The sequence below is a fragment of the Anomaloglossus baeobatrachus genome, chromosome 12, assembly GCF_048569485.1.
Source record: "Anomaloglossus baeobatrachus isolate aAnoBae1 chromosome 12, aAnoBae1.hap1, whole genome shotgun sequence".
Lineage (NCBI taxonomy): Eukaryota > Metazoa > Chordata > Amphibia > Anura > Aromobatidae > Anomaloglossus > Anomaloglossus baeobatrachus.
This window is the reverse complement of record NC_134364.1, coordinates 99,144,228-99,168,253: the sequence shown is the minus strand read 5'-3', so window position 1 is coordinate 99,168,253 and position 24,026 is coordinate 99,144,228. Positions and strand designations below refer to the sequence as shown.

At 51.7% G+C, this 24,026-nt stretch overlaps 2 protein-coding genes across 7 annotated transcripts in view; one reads left to right on the top strand and one right to left on the bottom strand.

The window, feature by feature from the left end:
* LOC142258185 (low affinity immunoglobulin gamma Fc region receptor III-A-like) overlaps positions 1-18,079 on the top strand; it is a 36,005-nt gene extending 17,926 nt beyond the window's left edge. For 3 of the 4 annotated variants that reach the window (XM_075330693.1, XM_075330690.1, XM_075330692.1), the window contains 2 exons: positions 14,675-14,715; positions 17,581-18,079. In XM_075330693.1, coding sequence (XP_075186808.1) covers positions 14,675-14,715; positions 17,581-17,634 — 95 coding nt within the window. In that variant the 3' untranslated portion in view covers positions 17,635-18,079. Of the gene's footprint in view, positions 1-14,674; positions 14,756-17,580 lie in introns of all 4 variants that reach the window. The other variant, XM_075330691.1, reaches the window with a different exon arrangement.
* The window catches only part of LOC142258172 (methyltransferase-like protein 25B), a 99,277-nt gene that overhangs the window by 30,639 nt on the left and 44,612 nt on the right, over positions 1-24,026 (bottom strand). The window contains exons 9-11 of one of the 3 annotated variants that reach the window (XM_075330666.1): positions 18,188-18,315; positions 17,558-18,030; positions 15,382-15,472 (exon numbers count right to left, since the gene is read on the bottom strand). In XM_075330666.1, the coding sequence (XP_075186781.1) occupies positions 18,004-18,030; positions 18,188-18,315 (155 nt within the window). In that variant the 3' untranslated portion in view covers positions 15,382-15,472; positions 17,558-18,003. Of the gene's footprint in view, positions 1-15,381; positions 15,473-17,115; positions 17,421-17,557; positions 18,031-18,187; positions 18,316-24,026 lie in introns of those variants that run through there. The other 2 variants (XM_075330668.1, XM_075330667.1) reach the window with 2 other exon arrangements.

Below are 24,026 nucleotides of genomic sequence, written 5' to 3'. Positions count from 1 at the left end.
ATGAAAGAAATGTGGGTAAAGCAAACGGCCATGGAGGAAAACCGTTATCAGAGCACCAGGATAAGAAGATTTGCCAAGACCTGTAATAGATTTTGGCGGACGTTGGCTTCCTGGCTTGTCTCATGGTGGCAATGACATCCTGAGATAACCCTGAAGACGCTAGGAGTCAGGACTCAATGGCCACACAGTCAGGTTGAGGGCCACAGAATTCAGATGGAAAAACGGCCCTCGTGACAGCAAGTCTGGGCGGTCTGGAAGCGCCCACGGTTGACCCACCGTGAGATGCCACAGATCCGGATACCACGACCGCCTCGGCCAGTCTGGAGCGACGAGAATGGCGCGACGGCAGTTGGACCGGATCTTGCGTAGTACTCTGGGCAGCATCGCCAGAGGGGGAAACACATATGGCAGTCGAAACTGCGACCAATCCTGGACCAGAGCGTCCGCTGCCAGAGCTCTGTGATCCTGAGACCGTGCCATGAAGGCCGGGACCTTGTTGTTGTGTCGTGACGCCATGAGATCGACGTCCGGCGTTCCCCAGCGGCGACAGATCTCTCGAAACACGTCTGGGTGAAGAGACCATTCCCCCGCGTCCATGCCCTGACGACTGAGAAAATCTGCTTCCCAGTTTTCTACGCCCGGGATGTGAACTGCGGAGATGGTGGAGCCTGTGACTTCCACCCACTGCAGAATCCGCCCGACTTCCTGGAAGGCTTGACAACTGCGAGTGCCGCCTTGGTGGTTGATGTAGGCGACGGCAGTGGCGTTGTCTGACTGGATTCGGATCTGCCTGCCCTCCAGCCACCGATGGAAGGCCAATAGGGCTAGATATACTGCCCTTATCTCCAGAATATTGATCTGAAGGGACGATTCCATTGGAGTCCAGGTTCCTTGAGCCCTGTAGTGGAGAAAAACCGCTCCCCAACCTGACAGGCTCGTGTCCGTGGTGACCACGGCCCAGGTTGGGGGGAGGAAGGATTTTCCCAGAGACAGAGATGTGGGTAGGAGCCACCACTGAAGTGATGTTTTGGCTGCAAGTGAAAGAGAGATGTTCTTGTCGAGGGAAGCCGAACTCTTGTCCCATTTGCGAAGAATGTCCCATTGGAGTGGCCGTAGATGGAATTGCGCGAACGGCACTGCCTCCATAGCTGCAACCATCTTCCCCAGGAAGTGCATGAGGCGCCTTAAGGGGTGTGACTGTCTCCGAAGAAGTGACTGCACCCCCGCCTGCAGAGAAAGCAGTTTGTCCCGCGGTAGCTTGACTAACGCTGGAAGGGTATGAAACTCCATCCCGAGGAAAGTCAGTGATTGGGTCGGCGTCAACTTGGATTTCGGGAAATTGATGATCCACCCGAACTGCTGGAGAGTCGCCAGAGTGACGGTAAGACTTCGTTGACACGCCACCCGAGAAGGGGCCCTGACTAGGAGATCGTCCAAGTATGGGATCACCGAGTGGCCCTGAGAGTGCAGGACCGCCACGACGGATGCCATGACTTTGGTGAAGACCCGTGGGGCTGTCGCCAGGCCGAAGGGCAATGCGACGAACTGGAGGTGTTCGTCCCCGATGGCGAAACGCAGGAAACGTTGATGTTCGGGTGCGATCGGCACATGGAGATAAGCATCCTTGATGTCGATCGATGCTAGGAAGTCTCCTTGAGACATCGAGGCGATGACCGAGCGGAGAGATTCCATCCGAAACCGTCTGGTTCTCACATGTCTGTTGAGCAGCTTGAGGTCCAGAACGGGACGGAATGACCCGTCCTTTTTTGGCACCACGAACAAGTCGGAGTAAAATCCGCCACCACATTCCTGAAGGGGCGGGAATCACAACTCCTTCCATCTTTAGAGCGTCCACCGCCTGAAAAAGTGCGTCGGCCTGTGCGGGGGGTGGGGAGGTTCTGAAAAAACGAGCCGTAGGTCGAGAGCTGAACTCTATCCTGTAACCATGAGACAGAATGTCTCTCACCCATCGGTCTTGAACGTGTGGCCACCAGGCGTCGCCAAAGCGGGAGAGCCTGCCACCGACCGAGGATGTGGCTAGATGAGGCCGAGAGTCATGAGGAGGCCGTCTTGGAGGCAGTGCCTCCTGCGGCCTTTTGGGGGCGTTACTTGGACCGCCACGCATAGGAGTTCCTCTGGCCTTTCTCCGGTCGGTTGGACGAAGAGGATTGGGGCTTGGCGGAGGGACGAAAGGACCGAAACCTTGATGGGATTTTTCTCTGCTGAGGTCTCTTAGGTTTGGACTGGGGTAAGGAGGAGTCCTTTCCCGAGGATTCCTTAATAATCTCATCCAACCGTTCGCCAAACAAACGTTCGCCAGAAAAAGGCAAACCAGTTAAGAACCTTTTGGAAGCAGAGTCTGCTTTCCATTCGCGCAGCCACATGGCCCTGCGGACTGCCACGGAGTTAGCGGATGGTACAGCCGTACGGCTAGCAGAGTCCAGGACGGCGTTCATGGCGTAGGACGAAAATGCTGATGCCTGAGAGGTCAAGGAAGACACATGCGGAGCAGAAGTCCGCGTGACAGCATTAATCTCAGTCAGACATGCCGAGATTGCTTGGAGAGCCCATACAGCAGCAAAGGCCGGGGCAAAAGACGCGCCCGTGGCCTCATAAATAGACTTCACCAAGAGCTCTGTCTGTCAGTGGCATCCTTCAGGGATGAGCCATCGGCAACAGACACAACGGACCTAGCAGCCAATCTAGAGACTGGCGGATCCACCTTGGGTGAGTGCGCCCAGCCCTTAACGACCTCAGGTGAAAAGGGATAACGCGTGTCAGACTGCCTTTTAGCAAAACGCTTGTCCGGGACCGCTCTGGGCTTCTGGACAGCGTCCCTGAAGTTAGAGTGATCAAAGAACGTATTGCGCGTACGTTTGGGGAATCGAAATTGGTGTTTCTCCTGCTGAGAAGCCGACTCCTCTACCGGTGGAGGCGGGGGAGAGAGATCCAACACCTGGTTGATGGACGAAATAAGATCATTTACTAAGGCGTCCCCCTCAGGGGTATCAAGGTTGAGGGCGAAGTCAGGGTCAGAGCCCTGAGCTCCCACGTCCGCCTCGTCATCCTGAGAGTCCTCCAGCTGAGATCCAGAGCAGCATGAGGAGGCCGGGGAAGAGTCCCAGCGAGGCCGCTTAGCCGGTCTGGGACTGCGATCCGGGCAGGAGTCCTCCGCCTGGGACCTAGGGGCTATCCTGGGAGCGCGCTGCGACGCGGACCGAGAAGGCCCTGGAGGAGACAAACTAACAAGGGCCGGGGCCTGTGAAGAGCCCGGTCTGGACTGCAAAGCCTCAAGGAGCTTAGATGACCATTTGTCCATAGACTGTGCAATGGATTGAGAAAGTGACAGAGAGTTTCTCAGCGAAAGAGGCCAATGACGGTGACTCTGTCCCTGCAGCCTGCTCAGGAGGAGCAGGGAGATCTACATGAGCCGAGGGGCCCACAAGTGCCCCGGGCTCCGGCTGAGCAAGCGTGGCAGGAGTCGAGCATTGATCACAGTGAGGGTAGGTGGATCCCGCAGGCAACACAGCCCCACAAGAGGTACAGGCTGCGAAAAAAACCTGTGTCTTAAGGGCTTTGCTCCTTGTGGACGACATGCTGCAAGCAATAAGTGTCCCTTAGGAGAGCGACCACTGAGGGTATATGGGAAAGGGTTAAACAGCCGTTCCGAATATATATAATATATGTAGATATATATATATATCACGGCACCCTAGGGGAACCAGCACCGGGTGACCGGTGTGGCTTACCAACCGCTGGTGTCCTCCAGATTCCCTGTCGTGGGTCCCCCAGAGCTGTAGAGATGTGCAGCTGCAGCATACACCGGCACACATGGCCGCCAAAGCTCTCAAGGGGGGAGTGGAGCCATGGGCGGCGCCGGCAAAAGGCAGGAATTTGGAGGCCCCATAGTGGTCCATGAGAGGGGAGGAGAGGCATGCAAAGATGCTCCAGCCCTCTGTCGGTAATACCGCCCTTCCCCCTGACAAGCAGGCCCGGGGGCGGGATTTTTCGCGACTAGGCCGCGATGAAGCCGGGGACTAAATTTAAGGCCGTGCCCGACAAGCAGGCACGGCCGGCGCGGAAGTCCGATGAAAAAACAACGGACGGCGCTACTGGGGAGAGAGGCGACCTCTCTCCCCGTACCGTCCCCCCATGGGGACACAGAGTACCTTGAAGGTGCAGGGCCCGGTCCCTGGGGATGAAAACGCTCCGGCCAGCAGGTTCCACCAGGGGCTGCGGATGGAGCACGGTCTCAGCAGGTGAATGACCGGTGAGGCTCCCACTTCTCCCAGAGCCGCATAAGGGATGGTGAAGGAGACGGCATGTGGCTCCAGCCTTTGTACCCGCAATGGGTACCTCAACCTTAACAACACCGCCGACATAGTGGGGTGAGAAGGGAGCATGCCGGGGACCCCATAGGGGGACCTCTTTTCTTCCATCCGTCATACTATGTATGAGAAATCTTTTTTTTTTTTTTTTTTTTCTATGAGTGGATGTGTGCCTCCTTCCACACAAAGCATAAAACTGAGGAGCCAGTGATCCACGGAGGGTGTATAGGCAGAGGGGAGGGGTTACACTTTTTTAAAAGTGTAATACTTTGTGTGGCCTCCGGACGCAGAAGCTATACACCCCAATTGTCTGGGTCTCCCAATGGAGCGACAAAGAAATATTCGTAAATAGCAAACATTTCTATAATTGCAATTTCCAAAATGCATAACCTCTAAAGTATGCGCATCGTTTAATATATAACATGTACATAAAAACCACAGTCCCCCAAAATTTAAACTGCATTTGGTGCACCTACCTTCATAACAAAAGACTCTGTTCAGGTTCTCATGTTCTTCTTCATTAGCATTCCGCCAGCACTATAAGTGCAAGGACTTCCTTTTCTTCACTTCCCAGAATGTTTCGCACTTGCTGTTGTTCAATAACTTACCTGTCCTGAAAGGTTAAGGATGTTTGCAGTTTGACAGGCATGTGAGTAGGCACAGAAAGACAATGACCTGCTCCCACTGCTTGAATTCTTGGTGTGTCTGCAGCGACACACAGATTACACTTGACCACAGTCAGTGGACAGCAAAGAAGATGTACAACTGAAGGCCCTGGCGATTGGGAAACAGGGTCACCTCCTAAGACTCACATGAGTCTGTGCTCTGCACTCTCTAACGTCCCTAGATGGGGCCTTCCCCCTTTCCTTTGTATCATCACTTGCCTAAGCTCTCGCTGGCCCTGAACTCACCCTGACTAGTGTAGGCCAGAGAGACATTAGCCTCGCTACTGCAATAAAACCCGAGGAAGGGAAGACAGATTGGGAAAGACTCAACAAATAGCACTCCATGATTTCTTCAGCAGGAAACTTCTCCTCTTCAACAGAAATGAACACCTGAGCTTCTCCAGAGACAGGCTCCTTTAAAGCTGTTAGTATAGAGGATCAATAACTGGCATGGAGTGAAGCCAGGAGTTGGTAAATGTAGCAGAAGGGAGTGATGAGAAGATGCTGCAGCTGTAATTAAGGGACTAACATGTAATCTCAACCCTATTTTAAAATATGCAATTTTTATTAATATTCATTAAAATGTACCCACAAACAGACACACAAACATAAATGAGAATGGATCACGTTATCCTTGTAAGTAACCAAGGAGTTTTATAAACACACTCACTTTAGGAAAGGGAAGGGAAACTAATATAGCCCTATAAGGGTAGTGTATCCCTACCTAACAACGGAGGGTATGTCACCATAAGTTACCGGGCGCCCCCGTTCCACGTCGGCTCTCCCTCTCCCTGACCCTGATATAGGGATGGGATGGAAAGCCCTATAGTGGTGCTTGCACAGTACAATATATATGAGTTCCCAAATGGTAATACTCCTCCCTGTATTGTTTTCCTTAGATCAAGAAGGTATCAATTTACTGATCTATAACCAGGAATTCCTATTCATGATACTAGCACTGTACAAGACGTATAGACTTCTATTCCTAATAAATTATCTTTATGCAAGAAAAAATTGAGAAAAGATGAATTACTTCCCTGAGAAGCAGGAATCCAGGCCTGCCAGGCCTCAACGCGTTTCTCCTCTCCCTTTAGCTTACAGCCATGGATTGTTATTGAACAGGACCCGCTGCCGTCTCCCCTTAGCCTCCTGATGACCCTCTAAAGGGAGAGGAGAAACGCGTTGAGGCCTGGCAGGCCTGGATTCCTGCTTCTCAGGGAAGTAATTCATCTTTTCTCCCTGTTATACTATATTATATAGAATATGATTGGAGCAACCTTTTCTATTTTGCAGTAATTTGCAGGGGTGTCTGTATCCCATTTTTCTTTCAGCTCCTGGGGTATAATGGGGAGATTATCTGAGCCCCTTGTGATATGACTCTAGGTGACTGTAATATACTTGTGGGGTATACCACCCTGTAACATATGTGGTTGTAAATAACTCTTATGGATCACTACCTTGCATAAAGATAATTAGGAATAGAAGTCTATACGTCTTGTACAGTGCTAGTATCATGAATAGGAATTCCTGGTTATAGATCAGTAAATTGATACCTTCTTGATCTAAGGAAAACAATACAGGGAGGAGTATTACCATTTGGGAACTCATATATATTGTACTGTGCAAGCACCACTATAGGGCTTTCCATCCCATCCCTATATCAGGGTCAGGGAGAGGGAGAGCCGACGTGGAACGGGGGCGCCCGGTAACTTATGGTGACATACCCTCCGTTGTTAGGTAGGGATACACTACCCTTATAGGGCTATATTAGTTTCCCTTCCCTTTCCTAAAGTGAGTGTGTATATAAAACTCCTTGGTTATTTACAAGGATAACGTGATCCATTCTCATTTATGTTTGTGTGTCTGTTTGTGGGTACATTTTAATGAATATTAATAAAAATTGCATATTTTAAAATAGGGTTGAGATTACATGTTAGTCCCTTTTTGAGCACTCTACCCATCTATTTAACTCTGTTAGTTCTTAGCTGTAATTAAGGCAATGAGTAATCTCAGCCAGAAGGAAAAGGTTCCTTAACTCCTTCAGCATTAAAATTAAATCCACCCCAATACAGGATAATAGTCAAGTGGGCTCCACAGAGGACCTGCGATAAATTAAGTGTTACCTCCTGATCCCAGGTCCCCCAGAGGTAACAAGTGGACACAACACACTTGTGACAGCAAGTTAGGGACAGAGCCAGTGACCTGCACTATACAGTGAGTTTTCAGAGATAAGAAGAAGGGAATTTTGTTTACTTACCGTAAATTCCTTTTCTTCTAGCTCCAATTGGGAGACCCAGACAATTGGGTGTATAGGCTATGCCTCCGGAGGCCGCACAAAGTATTACACTAAAAGTGTAAAGCCCCTCCCCTTCTGCCTATACACCCCCCGTGCTCCCACGGGCTCCTCAGTTTTGGTGCAAAAGCAAGAAGGAGGAAAAGAATTATAAACTGGTTTAAAGTAAATTCAATCCGAAGGAATATCGGAGAACTGAAACCATTCAACATGAACAACATGTGTACACAAAAAAACAGGGGCGGGTGCTGGGTCTCCCAATTGGAGCTAGAAGAAAAGGAATTTACGGTAAGTAAACAAAATTCCCTTCTTTGTCGCTCCATTGGGAGACCCAGACAATTGGGACGTCCAAAAGCAGTCCCTGGGTGGGTAAAATAATACCTCGTAATAGAGCCGTAAAACGGCCCCTTCCTACAGGTGGGCAACCGCCGCCTGAAGGACTAGTCTACCTAGGCTGGCATCCGCCGAAGCATAGGTATGCACCTGATAGTGTTTCGTGAAAGTGTGCAGGCTCGACCAGGTAGCTGCCTGACACACCTGCTGAGCCGTAGCCTGGTGCCTCAAAGCCCAGGACGCGCCCACGGCTCTGGTAGAATGGGCCTTCAGCCCTGAGGGAACCGGAAGCCCAGCAGAACGGTAAGCTTCGAGAATTGGTTCCTTGATCCACCGAGCCAGGGTTGATTTGGAAGCCTGTGACCCTTTACGCTGGCCGGCGACAAGGACAAAGAGTGCATCCGAGCGGCGCAGGGGCGCCGTCCGAGAAATGTAGAGCCTGAGTGCTCTCACCAGATCTAACAAGTGCAAATCCTTTTCACATTGGTGAACCGGATGAGGACAAAAAGAAGGTAAGGAGATATCCTGATTGAGATGAAAGGGGGATACCACTTTAGGGAGAAATTCCGGAACCGGACGCAGAACCACCTTGTCCTGGTGAAACACCAGGAAAGGGGCTTTGCATGACAGCGCTGCTAGCTCAGACACTCTCCGAAGTGAAGTGACTGCTACTAGAAAAACCACTTTCTGCGAAAGGCGTGCGAGAGAAATATCTCTCATTGGCTCGAATGGTGGTTTCTGAAGAACCATCAGCACCCTGTTCAGATCCCAGGGTTCTAACGGCCGCTTGTAAGGAGGAACGATGTGACAAACCCCCTGCAGGAACGTGCGTACCTGTGGAAGTCTGGCTAGGCGCTTCTGGAAAAACACAGAGAGCGCTGAGACTTGTCCCTTAAGGGAGCCGAGCGACAAACCCTTTTCCAGTCCAGATTGAAGGAAGGACAGAAAAGTGGGCAAGGCAAAAGGCCAGGGAGAAAAACCCTGAGCAGAGCACCACGACAGGAAAATTTTCCACGTCCTGTGGTAGATCTTGGCGGACGTTGGTTTCCTAGCCTGTCTCATAGTGGCAATGACGTCTTGAGATAACCCTGAAGACGCTAGGATCCAGGACTCAATGGCCACACAGTCAGGTTGAGGGCCGCAGAATTCAGATGGAAAAACGGCCCTTGAGATAGCAAGTCTGGTCGGTCTGGTAGTGCCCACGGTTGGCCGACCGTGAGATGCCACAGATCCGGGTACCACGACCGCCTCGGCCAGTCTGGAGCGACGAGGATGACGCGGCGGCAGTCGGCCCTGATCTTGCGTAACACTCTGGGCAACAGTGCCAGCGGAGGAAACACATAAGGGAGCTGAAACTGCGACCAATCCTGAACTAAGGCGTCTGCCGCCAGAGCTCTGGGATCTTGAGACCGTGCCATGAACGCCGGTACCTTGTTGTTGTGCCGGGACGCCATGAGGTCGACGTCCGGCACCCCCCAGCGGCAACAGATCTCCTGAAACACGTCCAGGTGAAGGGACCATTCCCCTGCGTCCATGCCCTGGCGACTGAGATAATCTGCTTCCCAGTTTTCCACGCCTGGAATGTGAACTGCAGAGATGGTGGAGGCCGTGGCTTCCACCCACATCAAAATCCGCCGGACTTCCTGAAAGGCTTGCCGACTGCGTGTGCCGCCTTGCTGGTTGATGTATGCCACCGCTGTGGAATTGTCCGACTGAATTCGGATCTGCTTGTCTTCCAGGCACTGCTGGAACGCTTTCAGGGCAAGATACACTGCCCGTATTTCCAGAACATTGATCTGAAGCGAGGACTCTTGCTGGGTCCACGTACCCTGAGCCCTGTGGTGGAGAAAAACCGCTCCCCACCCTGACAGACTCGCGTCCGTCGTGACCACCTCCCAGGATGGGGGTAGGAAGGATTTCCCCTTCGATAATGAAGTGGGAAGAAGCCACCACCGAAGGGAAGCTTTGGTCGCCTGAGAGAGGGAGACGTTCCTGTCGAGGGACGTCGGCTTCCTGTCCCATTTGCGTAGGATGTCCCATTGAAGAGGACGCAGGTGAAACTGCGCGAAAGGAACTGCCTCCATTGCTGCCACCATCTTCCCCAGGAAGTGCATGAGGCGCCTCAAGGGGTGTGACTGGCCTTGAAGGAGAGATTGTACCCCTTTCTGTAGTGACCGCTGCTTGACCAGCGGAAGCTTCACTATCGCTGAGAGGGTATGAAACTCCATGCCAAGGTATGTCAGCGATTGGGCCGGTGTCAGATTTGACTTTGGAAAATTGATGATCCACCCGAAACTCTGGAGAGTCTCCAGGGTAGCGTCGAGGCTGTGTTGGCATGCCTCTTGAGAGGGTGCCTTGATCAACAGATCGTCCAAGTACGGGATCACCGAGTGACCCTGAGAGTGGAGGACCGCTACTACAGTAGCCATAACCTTGGTGAAAACCCGTGGGGCTGTTGCCAGGCCGAACAGCAGTGCCACGAACTGCAGGTGTTCGTTTTCTATGGCGAAGCGCAAGAAGCGCTGGTGCTCTGGAGCAATCGGTACGTGGAGATAAGCATCTTTGATATCGATCGATGCAAGGAAATCTCCTTGGGACATTGAGGCGATGACGGAGCGGAGGGATTCCATCCAGAACCGCCTGGTCTTTACGTGTTTGTTGAGAAGTTTCAGGTCCAGGACAGGACGGAAAGACCCGTCCTTCTTTGGGACCACAAACAAGTTGGAGTAAAAACCGTGGCCCTGTTGCTGAAGAGGAACAGGGACCACCACTCCTTCTGCCTTCAGAGTGCCCAGCGCCTGCAGAAGAGCCTCGGCTCGCTCGGGAGGCGGGGATGACCTGAAGAATCGAGTCGGGGGACGAGAGGTGAACTCTATCTTGTAACCGTGAGACAGAATGTCTCTCACCCAACGGTCTTTTACCCGTGGCAGCCAGGTGTCGCAAAAGCGGGAGAGCCTGCCACCGACCGAGGATGCGGAGTGAGGAGGCCGAAAGTCATGAGGAAGCCGCTTTGGTAGCGGCACCTCCGGTGGTCTTTTTAGGACGTGACTTAGACCGCCATGCATCAGAGTTCCTTTGATCCTTCTGAGGCCTTTTGGACGAGGAGAATTGGGACCTGCCCGCGCCCCGAAAGGACCGAAACCTCAACTGCCCCCTCCTCTGTTGGGGTATGTTCGGTTTGGGCTGGGGTAAGGATGTATCCTTTCCCTTGGATTGTTTGATGATTTCATCCAAACGCCCGCCAAACAATCGGTCGCCAGAAATTGGCAAACTGGTTAAGCGCTTTTTGGAAGCAGAATCTGCCTTCCATTCCCGTAGCCACAAGGCCCTGCGGAGTACCACCGAATTGGCGGCTACAACCGCCGTACGGCTCGCAGAGTCCAGGACAGCATTAATAGCGTAACACGCAAATGCCGACGTCTGAGTGGTTATGGACGCCACCTGTGGCGCGGACGTGCGTGTGGCTGCGTCAATTTGCGCTTGACCTGCTGAGATAGCTTGTAGCGCCCATACGGCTGCGAATGCTGGGGCAAAAGAAGCGCCGATAGCTTCATAGATGGATTTCAACCAGAGCTCCATCTGCCTGTCAGTGGCATCTTTGAGTGCAGCCCCATCTTCCACTGCAAGTATGGATCTAGCTGCCAGTCTGGAGATTGGAGGATCCACTTTGGGACACTGAGCCCAACTTTTGACCACGTCAGGGGGAAAGGGATAACGTGTATCCTTAAGGCGCTTAGAAAAACGCTTATCTGGACAAGCATGGTGATTCTGGACTGCCTCTCTGAAATCAGAGTGGTCCAGAAACATACTCGGTGTACGCTTGGGAAACCTGAAACGGAATTTCTCCTGCTGAGAAGCTGACTCCTCCACTGGAGGAGCTGAGGGAGAAATATCCAACATACGATTGATGGACGCAATAAGGTCGTTCACTATGGCGTCCCCGTCCGGAGTATCAAGATTGAGAGCGGCCTCAGGATCAGAATCCTGATCAGCTGTCTCCGCATCATCAACCAGAGATTCCCCCCTCTGAGACCCTGCACAATATGATGATGTCGAGGGAAATTCTAAGCGAGCTCGCTTAGTCGGTCTGGGACTGGGGTCTGTGTCAGAACCCTCAGCCTGGGACCCATGAGATACCCCGGGAGGACATTGTTGGTCCAACTGAGGTGGGCCAGGGAACAAAGATTCAACAGAGTCCCTGTGCTGAGATACCGGCCTGGACTGCAAGGCTTCTAGTATCTTAGCCATAGTCTCAGAGAGTTTTGCAAACTCCGTCCCCGTCACCTGAACAGTGTCAGCAGGTGGCTCCCCCTGGGCCCCTCTTAGCAGAGGCTCTGGCTGAGTAAGTGCCACAGGGGCCGAACAGTGCACACAATGAGGGTCAGTGGAACCTGCCGGTAGCGGGGTCGTACATGCGGCGCAGGCAGCATAATAAGCCTGTGTTTTGGCACCCCTGCCTTTCGTGGGCGCCATGCTATTATCTTCCCTGAGCAACACAATAGGGTATATAGCCAGAAATCAACTGTGCACCATACAGTGTAAAACATGTATACCATAAACATATAATGTTACACTACTGCACAATGGGGCTAGCACCACAGGTGCTGCTTACCACCCGCTTAAAGCGGTTGTGAGGCCACCAGAGTCCCTGCCTGGGTCTCCCAGACTTTGTCCCCCTCTGCAGCGTCCGAGGAGCTGACAGGAATGGCTGCCGGCGTCCTGAGGAGAGGAGGGAGCCGTGGGCGTGACCCAGAAAGTGCGGGAACTGGAGCCCGCACTGTGCACAGTGAGGGGGGTGGAGTATGCAAAGCATGCTCCAGCCCTCAGTGCTGCTCGTTCTGTGCAGCGTCCCGCCCTTCCCCTGCCTGTCAGGGCTGGGGGTGGGAGGAAAAGAAACTAGGCCGCAAAAAAGCCGGGGACTCTAGTAATAAACGCGGCCGCCGTAAAAGCGCGGCCGGCGCGAAAGTCCCCGGCGCACTACAAGTCCCAGCCGCGCCGCAGTGTTTCCATGGCAGCGGCGGTCAGTGCGGCAGTCCCTATACATAAACACACTCAGCAACGCTGAGTGTGTAATGGCACATATTAACCCGGTCAGCGCCGCGGTCCCCGGTGCACTAGCACACCCAGCAAAGCTGGAGTGTTGCTGTGCGCGGTCCCCACAGGGATACAGAGTACCTCCAAGTAGCAGGGCCATGTCCCTGAACGATACCCGGCTCCTATCCAGCAGGCTCCACAGGAGTTGTGGATGAAGCACGGTCTCAGTGCCTGGAGACCGATAGGATCCCACTTCACCCAGAGCCCTAAGGGGGATGGGGAAGGAAAACAGCATGTGGGCTCCAGCCTCCGTACCCGCAATGGATACCTCAACCTTACAACACCACCGACAAGAGTGGGGTGAGAAGGGAGCATGCTGGGGGCCCTATATGGGCCCACTTTTCTTCCATCCGACATAGTCAGCAGCTGCTGCTGACCAATCTGTGGAGCTGTGCGTGCATGTCTACCTCCTTCGCACAAAGCAAAAAAACTGAGGAGCCCGTGGGAGCACGGGGGGTGTATAGGCAGAAGGGGAGGGGCTTAACACTTTTGAGTGTAATACTTTGTGCGGCCTCCGGAGGCATAGCCTATACACCCAATTGTCTGGGTCTCCCAATGGAGCGACAAAGAAAATGTATTTTAATAAAATAATATCCAGATTGTGTATTTATCACATGGTCTATCAAATGAGATCAAGCTGGGTAAGTGACATTGGCTTTTTCCGTTCATAAAATAAATGGCAGATTCCGAGCGAAAGACGGCAAAAGAATGGTCAAGATACTTTTTTAAGCCATGTCACAGCTTCTGAAGCCAGAAGAGATTAAAATAAGTTCAAAATGAAGGAACATATTGTTATGCAATATGTTCAGCATTTTTGGTGTTTTCCAAGCACTTTTTCAGACTGGTTCAAGGTGGAATCTGGCTGAAAAGGATGTTGTGTGCTTCATATTTCAGAAGAGCTGTGTCCATCAGTGCGGTTTGTTTGAAAAAATTCTGTGCTTTACTCACTCTTCCTGGGTCCAATGTTGAGCCACCATAACTGTTCCCTGTGTCTGTTGCACTGATATCATACTGACAGCGCTGCAGCCAATCAGTGAGTTCAGAGAGTCTGTCTGAGGTGATGGCGTGAGACGCCAAGGTAACTGAACTGAGCGCTGTTGAACTGACATCTGCGCTGCAGACAATCACCGACCACAGAAGTAGTGGTGGAGACTCAACGCTGGACCCAGGGAGGATAACTAAAGTACAGTCTGTTTTTTGTTTTTAATGGAAACCGTGCCAAGTCGAAAGGCGCTGAAAATTAAAAAAATGTTAATCACCATTTTAAAATTCCCAGTTCTCCATACTTCTCTCGCACACTGTGATAGATAAAGGTCAACCAAAGACAATGTAATGAAATCAAACGGTAACCGAAATCATACGAATCACAGTTAATGACCCAGAAGAAGTTACGTCATTTGTAAAGGCCACTTTACACACAGCGATATCGCTAGCGATGTCGCTGGTGACAGCACCCGCCCCCGTCGGTTGTGCGTCACAGGCAAATTGCTGCCCGTGGCGCACAACATTGCTAACACCCGTCACACGGACTAAACTGCTTAGCGACGTCGCTGTGGCCGGCGAACAGCCTCCTCTCTAAGGGGGGCGGTTTGTGCGGCGTCATAGCGGCGTCACTAAGCGGCCGCCCAATAGAAGTGGAGAGGTGGAGATGAGCGGGCCGAACATCCCGCCCACCTCCTTCCTTCCTCATTGCGGGTGGCCGCAGGAACGACGAACAACCTGCGTCCAACAGCAACGACATTTGGGATTAGAACGACGTGTCAACGATTTGGTGAGTAATTCTGATAGTTAATGGTGGATCGTACGTTTCACATGCAACAACATCGCTAACGAGGCCGGATGTGCGTCACGAATTCCGTGACCCCAACAACATCTCATTAGCGATGACTTTACATCACCATGTCCTAGAATCATGCTGTTTGCAGAAAGATGACAGAATAATCATTGTGTTTATTCCACAGTCTTTTCGCAGAAGCCCCATAAAGAGGCCGTGAAGGACCTGGTGAGAGAAAATCACTACATCGTGTGTTAACGTCTTTTCGGTAAAATGTTCAACCTCTCTGTCAAATGTTTATAAAGCCTTCGTTTTCCACATATAAGTCGAGTACGTTGGAGGTTTGTAGCAACTCATATAGTGACACACCCTGAATGGCCACGGGACACAATTAGCCTTGAGAACTGCAGAGATTTTTCCTGGCATTGATAAGTGGTGTTGAGATCGTTCTTAAGTTATACTGACCCATGTGGACGGAATAGCTTCTCACAAATTATATGGTCAAAGCAGCCATTATACCTTCACCCAGATATGCTCTTTGGAGACTAAAACCCACTCGAATGCGGACTCTCCTATACACATTGGCGAGGATTAGTTCTTACCGGTAATTCGGTTTCTAGGAACCCTCCACGACAGCACGGATATTAAATGGTGCTGTCGTGGAGGGTGACTAGAGAAAAATGTATGCCCCCTCCACATTACATCTCCAGGAGCGTTTCTGAGCTCCCATTCTACATCCGTAGACATTACTATGGAGTCAGCTTCTGCAGATAGTACAGCTCCTGAGCATCTGAGGAAGTTTTCCTTAAGGTTTTGCAGGTGTCTGTGTAATTTTTGCCCATTTGTGAGGTCAGACACTGAAGATGGGGAGAGGCCAGGGCTCACAATCTCTGGTCTTCTTGTTGGATGAGGTTGAGGTCTGCACTCGGGTCTGGGCTCTGTGTAGCCTGTTGTGTTCTTGTACAAGAAACTCCACCAACCCTGTCTTTATAAACATGGGGGAGAAGAAAAAAAAATCTTTCACCAAACTGTCCCCACAAAGCTGGAAGATACAATTGTCCACAATGTCTTGCGCTGATCTCTCTTCTTTTAAACTAAGAAGCCGACCCCTGATAACGGCCCAGAACACTATCCTTCCTCCACCAAACTGTACAGACGGCACAAAGTGGGTAACTTTCTCCTAGTATTCACCAATCCCAGACCCCTCCCTTAGAGAACTGTGATTCGTCACTGTACAGAACACATCTACTCCAGAGTCCAATGATGGCGGATTTACACAGCTCCAGCCAACGCTCAGCATAGTGCTTTGTGGTGTTTGGCTCGGGATTGTGCTTGGTGATGCACAGCTCAGCATTGTGCTTGGTGATGTATGGCTCGGGATTGGGCTTGGTGATGTACGGCTCAGCATTGTGCTTGGTGATGTATGGCTCGGGATTGTGCTTGGTGATGTATGGCTCGGGATTGGGCTTGATAATGTATGGTTCAGCATTGCGCTTGGCCATGTACGGCTCAGTACTGTGCTTGGTGATGTACAGCTCGGCATTGTGCTTGGTGATGTATGGCTCTGGATTGGGCTTGATAATGTATGGCTCAGCATTGCGCTTGGCCATGTACGGCTCAGTACTGTGCTTGGTGATGTACAGCTCAGCATTGTGCTTGGTGATGTACAGCTCAGCATTGTGCTTGGTGATGTACAGCTCAGCATTGTGCTTGGTGATGTATGGCTCGGGATTGTGCTTGATAATGTATGGTTCAGCATTGCACTTGGCCATGTACGGCTTAGTACTGTGCTTGGTGATGTACAGCTCGGCATTGTGCTTGGTCATGTACGGCTCGATATTGTGCAGCTGCCCCAAGCTGCTCGGCATTGTGCTTGGTGATGTATGGCTCAGGATTGGGCTTGATAATGTATGGTTCAGCATTGCGCTTGGTGATGTACAGCTCGGCATTGTGCTTGGTGATGTATGGCTCGGGATTGGGCTTGATAATGTATGGTTCAGCATTGCGCTTGGCCATGTACGGCTCAGAACTGTGCTTGGTGATGTACAGCTCGGCATTGTGCTTGGTCATGTACGGCTCGATATTGTGCAGCTGCCCCAAGCTGCTCGGCATTGTGCTTGGTCATGTACAGCGGTATCCAGCTGCTTGGCCATGGAGCGCCCGGCAGGCGCAGTGTTTGTGCTGATGTTATTAGAGGAGGTCTGGACTCTGCAGTTATGGGGTCAGCAGAGCAGTGGTAACTTTTCTGCTCCTCAGCACTCAGCCCCTCGCTCTAATGTTACGGGTCTTAGTTGATGCGATTCTTTCCCATTCTCTATAATATCACTCACAGGTGATGGGGGAAGATTTAGGAGGAAGAAATGCCATGAAGTGACATAAGGATGGGGTCACATATGGCAAACGTTTTCTGCTGTAGACTGAATTTTATTCTATGGCAAAAAAAAAATAAGCGTGATGTGATTTTTTTTCTATAGACGTGCAGAAGGTCTCATCTCTCTACATAGTGAAAAATCCTCTTTTCTGAGTTTTTTTTTTGGATTCGCTGTATAAGGACCCATAGCCGGGTCTGCTCGCTCATCCTAAGAGACCGCAGAGAGAGGAATGCATTCTGGGTAGTGACTACCACACTATAAACCTGATGTGCTAACTGAGCCAGGAAGTAGACAAAGTAAGAGAGAAGCTGCAGGGCAAAGCACAGAGGTGAAGACAAAAAAGCACACTTAGCTACATACTATGGTAGGGGATGGAAATGTACAAATGTCACTTAAAGAGGTTGTTATGTTATACAATATCAAGTGTAAAACGGATAGTGGTCAGTGGACACCCACCTTCTAAGAGCAGGTCTTAGTGGTAGTAATCACGTGAGACCACCGCTCCATACTCCGTCTATAGGAGTGACCGACAGACTCCAATCCATTCTGTATGGACAACCCCTTTAAGCAAAGGTTACCTTTAAGAATGTCTTTGTAACTTCAGAAGTCCTGTGTCTTCCAAACAATATATAAATGGCTGCAGATGTGCTGTAAGTAAGAACTAACGTTTTCTTTTCTTTCTCCTACCCTCTACTCACATAATTTCACAACTGTGGAACAGATGGCAGCTCCTCCGATGGAAATATCGGCTCCTCTCAATGTAATAAAGCAATAAACCCGGCATTCTGTATTTATCCATTTATCTAAAGATGGTGGCGGACAAAAACTGCACAGTAGAAAAAAAAAAAAGAGAGAAAAATGAGACGTCTACAAGACAAGAAGAAACGGAGCGCGCCCTGTGGTCTGGAGATTCCAGTCTTATAAAATCATCGACCTCGCGCTGATCCTGAGGATGAAGGACGGTCCGGGTGCCGCCGGGAAACGTAACCTGATCACCAAGACCCCGTCATTCACCGGATGGAGGAGACCCTGCTCATCATGGGGTGACGGTGGCACCCTAGGAGGAGCTGGTGGCGTTCTAACACTTTTCTTCTCCCCACCGGTCACAAGAAGGTAACGTGTAAAGACTAAAAGGACGATCTCCTCACTGAAAATCTGCGTTTGTAGGACCCTGGTGTGAAATGGGAGAAATTTCATAAGGAACCGGTTAGTTTTGTGTGGGGTCAAAAATGTAAAAAATACTTTCAAATAAACCTTTGATTTTTTTATTTCAAAATAAATAATAACGTCTCGGTCTTGATAAGTAACAATCTGCACGTCTATCCTACCCTCGGGGAACTCCATGTCATCCCCTCCAGCACCTCACACAGGGGACGGATGCCTTTGGTAGCGACAAGGACCAGATTCCTCGGGGAGAACTCGGGTTTAAATAACGGGACGACGTCACACTGAAATCCTGGGGGGAAAGAGGAAAATATAACATTAGATGACTTAGAAAGAAGGGAATTTTGTTACTTACCGTAAATTCCTTTTCTTCTAGCTCTTATTGGGAGACCCAGACGATTGGGTGTATAGCTACTGCCTCCGGAGGCCACACAAAGCAATTACACTAAAAAGTGTAAGGCCCCTCCCCTTCTGGCTATACACCCCCCGTGGGATCACGGGCTATTCAGTTTTAGTGCTAAAGCAAGAAGGAGGAAAGCCAATAACTGGTTTAAACAAATTCACTCCGAATAACATCGGAGAACTGAAAACCGTTCAACATGAACAACATGTGTACCCGCAAACAAACCAAAAATCCCGAAGGACAACAGGGCGGGTGCTGGGTCTCCCAATAAGAGCTAGAAGAAAAGGAATTTACGGTAAGTAACAAAATTCCCTTCTTCTTCGGCGCTCTATTGGGAGACCCAGACGATTGGGACGTCCAAAAGCAGTCCCTGGGTGGGTAACAAAATACCTCAAGATAGAGCTGCAAGACAGCCCTCCTCTACGAGGAGGCCACTGCCGCCTGCAGGACTCTTCTACCTAGGCTGGCGTCCGCCGAAGCATAGGTATGCACCTGATAATGTTTGGTGAAAGTGTGCAAACTCGACCAGGTAGCTGCCTGGCACACCTGTTGAGCCGTAGCCTGGTGTCGTAATGCCCAGGACGCACCCACGGCTCTGGTTGAATGGGCCTTCAGCCCTGAAGGAACCGGAAGCTCCGCAGAACGGTAGGCTTCAAGAATTGGTTCTTTGATCCATCTAGCCAGGGTGGCTTTAGAAGCCTGCGACCCCTTGCGCTGACCAGCGACAAGGACAAAGAGTGCATCAGAGCGGCGCATGAGCGCCGTGCGGGAAATGTAGATTCTGAGTGCTCTCACCAGATCTCACAAATGTAAATCCCTTTCATACCGGTGAACCGGATGAGGACAAAAGGAAGGTAAGGAGATATCCTGATTAAGATGAAACGAGGATACTACCTTAGGGAGAAACTCTTGAATGGGGCGCAGCACTACCTTGTCCTGGTGGAACACCAGGAAGGGAGCCTTGGATGACAGAGCTGCCAGCTCAGACACTCTCCGAAGAGACGTGATCGCAACCAGAAAGGCCACTTTCTGTGACAGGCGAGAAAGGGAAACGTCCCTCAGAGGCTCGAAATGCGGCTTCTGGAGAGCAACTAGTACCCTGTTCAGATCCCATGGATCTAACGGCCGCTTGTACGGGGGTAAGATATGACAAACCCCCTGCAGGAACGTGCGCACCTTAAGAAGACGTGCTAGACGCTTCTGAAAAAACACGGATAGCGCCGAGACTTGGCCCTTAAGGGAGCCGAGCGACAAGCCCTTTTCTAACCATGATTGCAGGAAGGAAAGAAAAGTAGGCAATGCAAATGGCCAGGGAGACACTGCCTGAGCAGAGCACCAGGCTAAGAAAATCTTCCACGTTCTGTGGTAGATCTTAGCAGAGGTGGACTTCCTAGCCTGTTTCATAGTGGCAACGACCCCTTGGGATAATCCTGAAGACGCTAGGATCCAGGACTCAATGGCCCCACAGACAGGTTCAGGGCCGCAGAATTCCGATGGAAAAACGGCCCTTGGGACAGTAAGTCTGGCCGGTCTGGTAGTAACCACGGCCGGCCGACCGTGAGATGCCACAGATCCGGGTACCACGACCTCCTTGGCCAGTCTGGGGCGACGAGTACGACGCGGCTGCAATCGGATCTGATCTTGCGTAGTACTCTGGGCAAGAGTGCCAGAGGCGGAAAGACATATGGGAGCCGGAACTGCGACCAATCTTGCACTAAGGCGTCTGCCGCCAGAGCTCTTTGATCGCGCGACCGCGCCATGAATGTTGTTGTGCCGAGACGCCATTAGGTCGACGTCCGGCACCCCCCAGCCGCGACAGATTTCCCGAAACACGTCCGGGTGAAGGGACCATTCCCCTGCGTCCATACTCTGGCGACTGAGGAAGTCTACTTCCCAGTTTTCTACGCCTGAGGTGTGAACCGCGGATATGGTGGATGCCGTGTCCTCCACCCACATCAGAATCCGCCGGACTTCTTGGAAGGCTTGCCGACTGCGCGTCCCTCCTTGGTGGTTGATGTATGCCACCGCTGTGGAGTTGTCCGACTGGATTCGGATCTGCTTTCCTTCCCGCCACTGCTGGAAAGCTAGTAGGGCAAGATACACTGCCCTGATTTCCAGAACATTGATCTGAAGGGTGGACTCCTGCTGAGTCCACGTCCCCTGAGCCCTGTGGTGGAGAAAAACTGCTCCCCACCCTGACAGACTCGCGTCTGTCGTGAGCACTGCCCAGGATGGGGGTAGGAAGGATCTTCCCTGTGGCAATGAGGTGGGGAGAAGCCACCATTGCAGAGAGTCCTTGGCCGTCTGGGAAAGGGAGACTTCCCTGTCCAGGGACGTTGACTTCACGTCCCATTGGCGGAGTACGTCCCATTGAAGTGGGCGCAGATGAAACTGCGCAAAGGGAACTGCTTCCATGGCTGCCACCATCTTCCCTAGGAAGTGCATGAGGCACCTCAAGGAGTGGAACGGACCGTGAAGGAGGGATTTCACCCCTGTCTGTAGAGACCGCTGCTTGTTCAGCGGAAGCTTCACTATCGCTGGGAGAGTATGAAACTCCATGCAAAGATACGTTAGTGATTGAGTCGGTGACAGATTTGACTTTGCAAAGTGGATGATCCACCCAAAAGTCTGGAGGGTCTCCAGCGCAACATTCAGGCTGTGTTGGCATGCCTCCTGAGAGGGTGCCTTGACAAGTAGATCGTCCAAGTAAGGCATTACCGAATGACTTGAGAGTGCAAGACTGGTACCACTGCTGCCATGACCTTGGTGAAGACCCGTGGGGGTGTCGCCAGACTAAATGGCAGAGCTACGAACTGAAGGTGGTCGTCTTTTATCACGAAGCGTAGAAAACGCTGGTGCTCTGGAGCAATCGGCACGTGGAGATACGCATCCTGATGTCTATTGACTTTAGGAAATTTCCTTGAGACATTGAGGCAATGACGGAGCGGAGGGTTTCATCCGGAACCGCCTGGCCTCCACCTGCTTGTTGAGCAGTTTTAGGTCCAGAACGGAAAATAAAGAGCCATCCTTTTTTGGCACCACAACCAGATTGGAGGAAAACCGTGTCTCGTTCCTGAAGAGGAACAGGGATTACCACTCCTTCTGCCTGCAGAAGAGCATCGGCTCGGTGGGGAGGTGGGAGAGTTCTGAAGAATCGAGTCGGAGGACGAGAACAGAACACTGTCCTGTGCACGTGAGCACAATGTCCCTCACCCACCGGTCTGTGACCTGTGGCAGCTAAATGTCGCCACAGGCGGGAGAGTCTGCCATCAACCGCGGATGCGGAGAGAGAGAGAGCTGAGAGTCATGAGGAGACCGCCTTGGTAGCGGTTCCTCCGGCTGCCTTCCTTGGGCGTGATTGAGCCCGGCCGGAATCTGAGCCCGTCTGAGGCTTTTTAGCCCTTTTGGACGAGGGCAATTGGGACCTGCCCGAGCTTGGGAAGGACCGAAACCTCGACTGTCCTTCCAGGACAGCATTAATAGGGTAAGTCGCAATGCAGACATTGCGAGGTTACGGACGCCCCTGCGGTACAGATGTACATGTGCTCAAGACCAGCTGCGCAAGAACAGCTGAAAAGCTTAGGTTGCTTATCCGGCTGTGAATGCCGGAGCAACCGACACGCCGATAGCCTCATAGACAGATTTCAACCAGAGTCCATCTGTCTGTGAATGGCATCTTTAAGTGAAGCCCCATCTCCACTGCAACTATGGCTCTAGCCGCAAGCCTGGAGATTGGAGAATCCACCTTGGGACCCTGGGTCCAGCGCTTGACCACGTCAGGGGGAAAGGGATAACGTGTATCTTTAATACGTTTGGAGAAAAACGCTTATCTGGTAAGCGTGGTGTTCCTGGACTGCTTCTCTGAAGTCAGCGTGGCCAGAAAAATACTCAATATACGTTTGAGATACTGAAAAGGGACTTCTCCTGCTGTGAAGCTGACTCCTCCACTGGGAGAGCTGAGGGAGAAAGATCCAACATTCCATTGATGGACGCTATAGGATCATTCCGTATGGCGTTACCATCCGGTGTATCCGGATTGAGAGCGATGTCAGGATCAAAGTCCTGGTGAGCTACTTCTGCCTCATCATACAGAGAGTCCTCCTGGGACCCCCCCGGAGCACTGATTTTGTTCCAAATGAGGGTGACCAGGGAGCAATGATCAAGATTGCCCATGGCCTGTCTGGACTGCAAAGTCTCTATCCCATGACAATCCATCAGCCGAAACTGCAACTCCGTCCCTGTCCCTGGACAGGGTTCACAGGTGGTTCCTTTGGCCACCTCTAGTAGAGACCCCGGCTGACCAAGTGCTACAGGGGAGCATTGCACACAATGGGGGTCAGTGCTGGGGAACAGCATCACATGCAGTAAAAACAGCATCAAAAGCCTGTGTTGCTTTTTTGCTGCTGCCGACTAGCCATCTAAGCCAAGAATGGTGACCGTACAGTGCAATGTATAGCATACAAGCATAAAGTACAAATGAACACTGCAGCACATGCAATACAAGCAGCATAGAAAGCCTGTGCCTTGGCACCCCTGCTTTTCTGCTGCTGTAGACTAGTCATCTAGGGGAATATAGCCCAGAATGGTGACCATACAGTGCAATGTATAGCATACAAGCATAAGTACAAATGCACACTGCAGCACATGCAATACAAGCAGCATAGAAAAAACCTGTGCCCCAGCACCCTTGGTTTTCTGCTGCTGTAGTCTAGCCATTCTAGGAGAATATAGCTAAGACTAGCGACCGTACAGTGCAATGTATAGCATACAAGCATAAATACAAATGAACACTTCAGTACGTGCAATACAAGCAGCATAGAAAGCCTGTGCCTTAGCACCCCTGCTTTCCTGCTGCTGATGTGTCGCCATCTAAGAGGGCATATAGCCAAAAATAGCGACCTATGCAGTGTAAGCATAAAATACAAATGGACAACTGCGGTATTTAGTGGGGTCAGCACATTCAGGTGCCGCTTACCGCCCGCCTATAAGCGGGTGTGTGGTCGCCATAGTCCTGTGCCTGGTCGCCCAGAGTCCGTTCTCTCAGCTCGGACTGCAGGAATGGCTGCCGGCGTCCTTCTCCAGCTCGTGTGAGGAGGGGCGGGCCGTGGGCGTGCCCCAAGTCAGAGCGGGAAACCGGCGTCCCACAGTGTCCAGTGAGAGGGCTGGAGCATGTAAATAAGGCTCCAGCCCTCGGCGCTGCCGATTGCACAGCGTCTCTCCCCTACCCTGATTGACAGGGTAGGGGCGGGAACGAAGCGGAGCTAGGCCGCAAAAGCCGGGGACTGGATTTATAAGCGCCGCCGTAAAAGCGCGGTCGGCGCTAAGTCCCCGGCGCACTACAAGTCCCAGCCACGCCGCCGCTCCCGGAGCGTCCGGCGCGGTAGTTCCCAATACATAAAGTCACTCAGCTAAGCTGCAGTGACTCTAACCCTTTACTGTCCCCGGCGCACTAGCACACCCAGCAAGTCTGGAGTGTGCTGTGCCTGTGTGTACGGGGACACAGAGTACCTGAATGGTGCAGGGCCATGTCCCTGAACGGTACCCCAGCTCCGTATCCAGCAGGTTCAATGGGTCTGTGGATGGAGCCCGGCCTCAGGGCT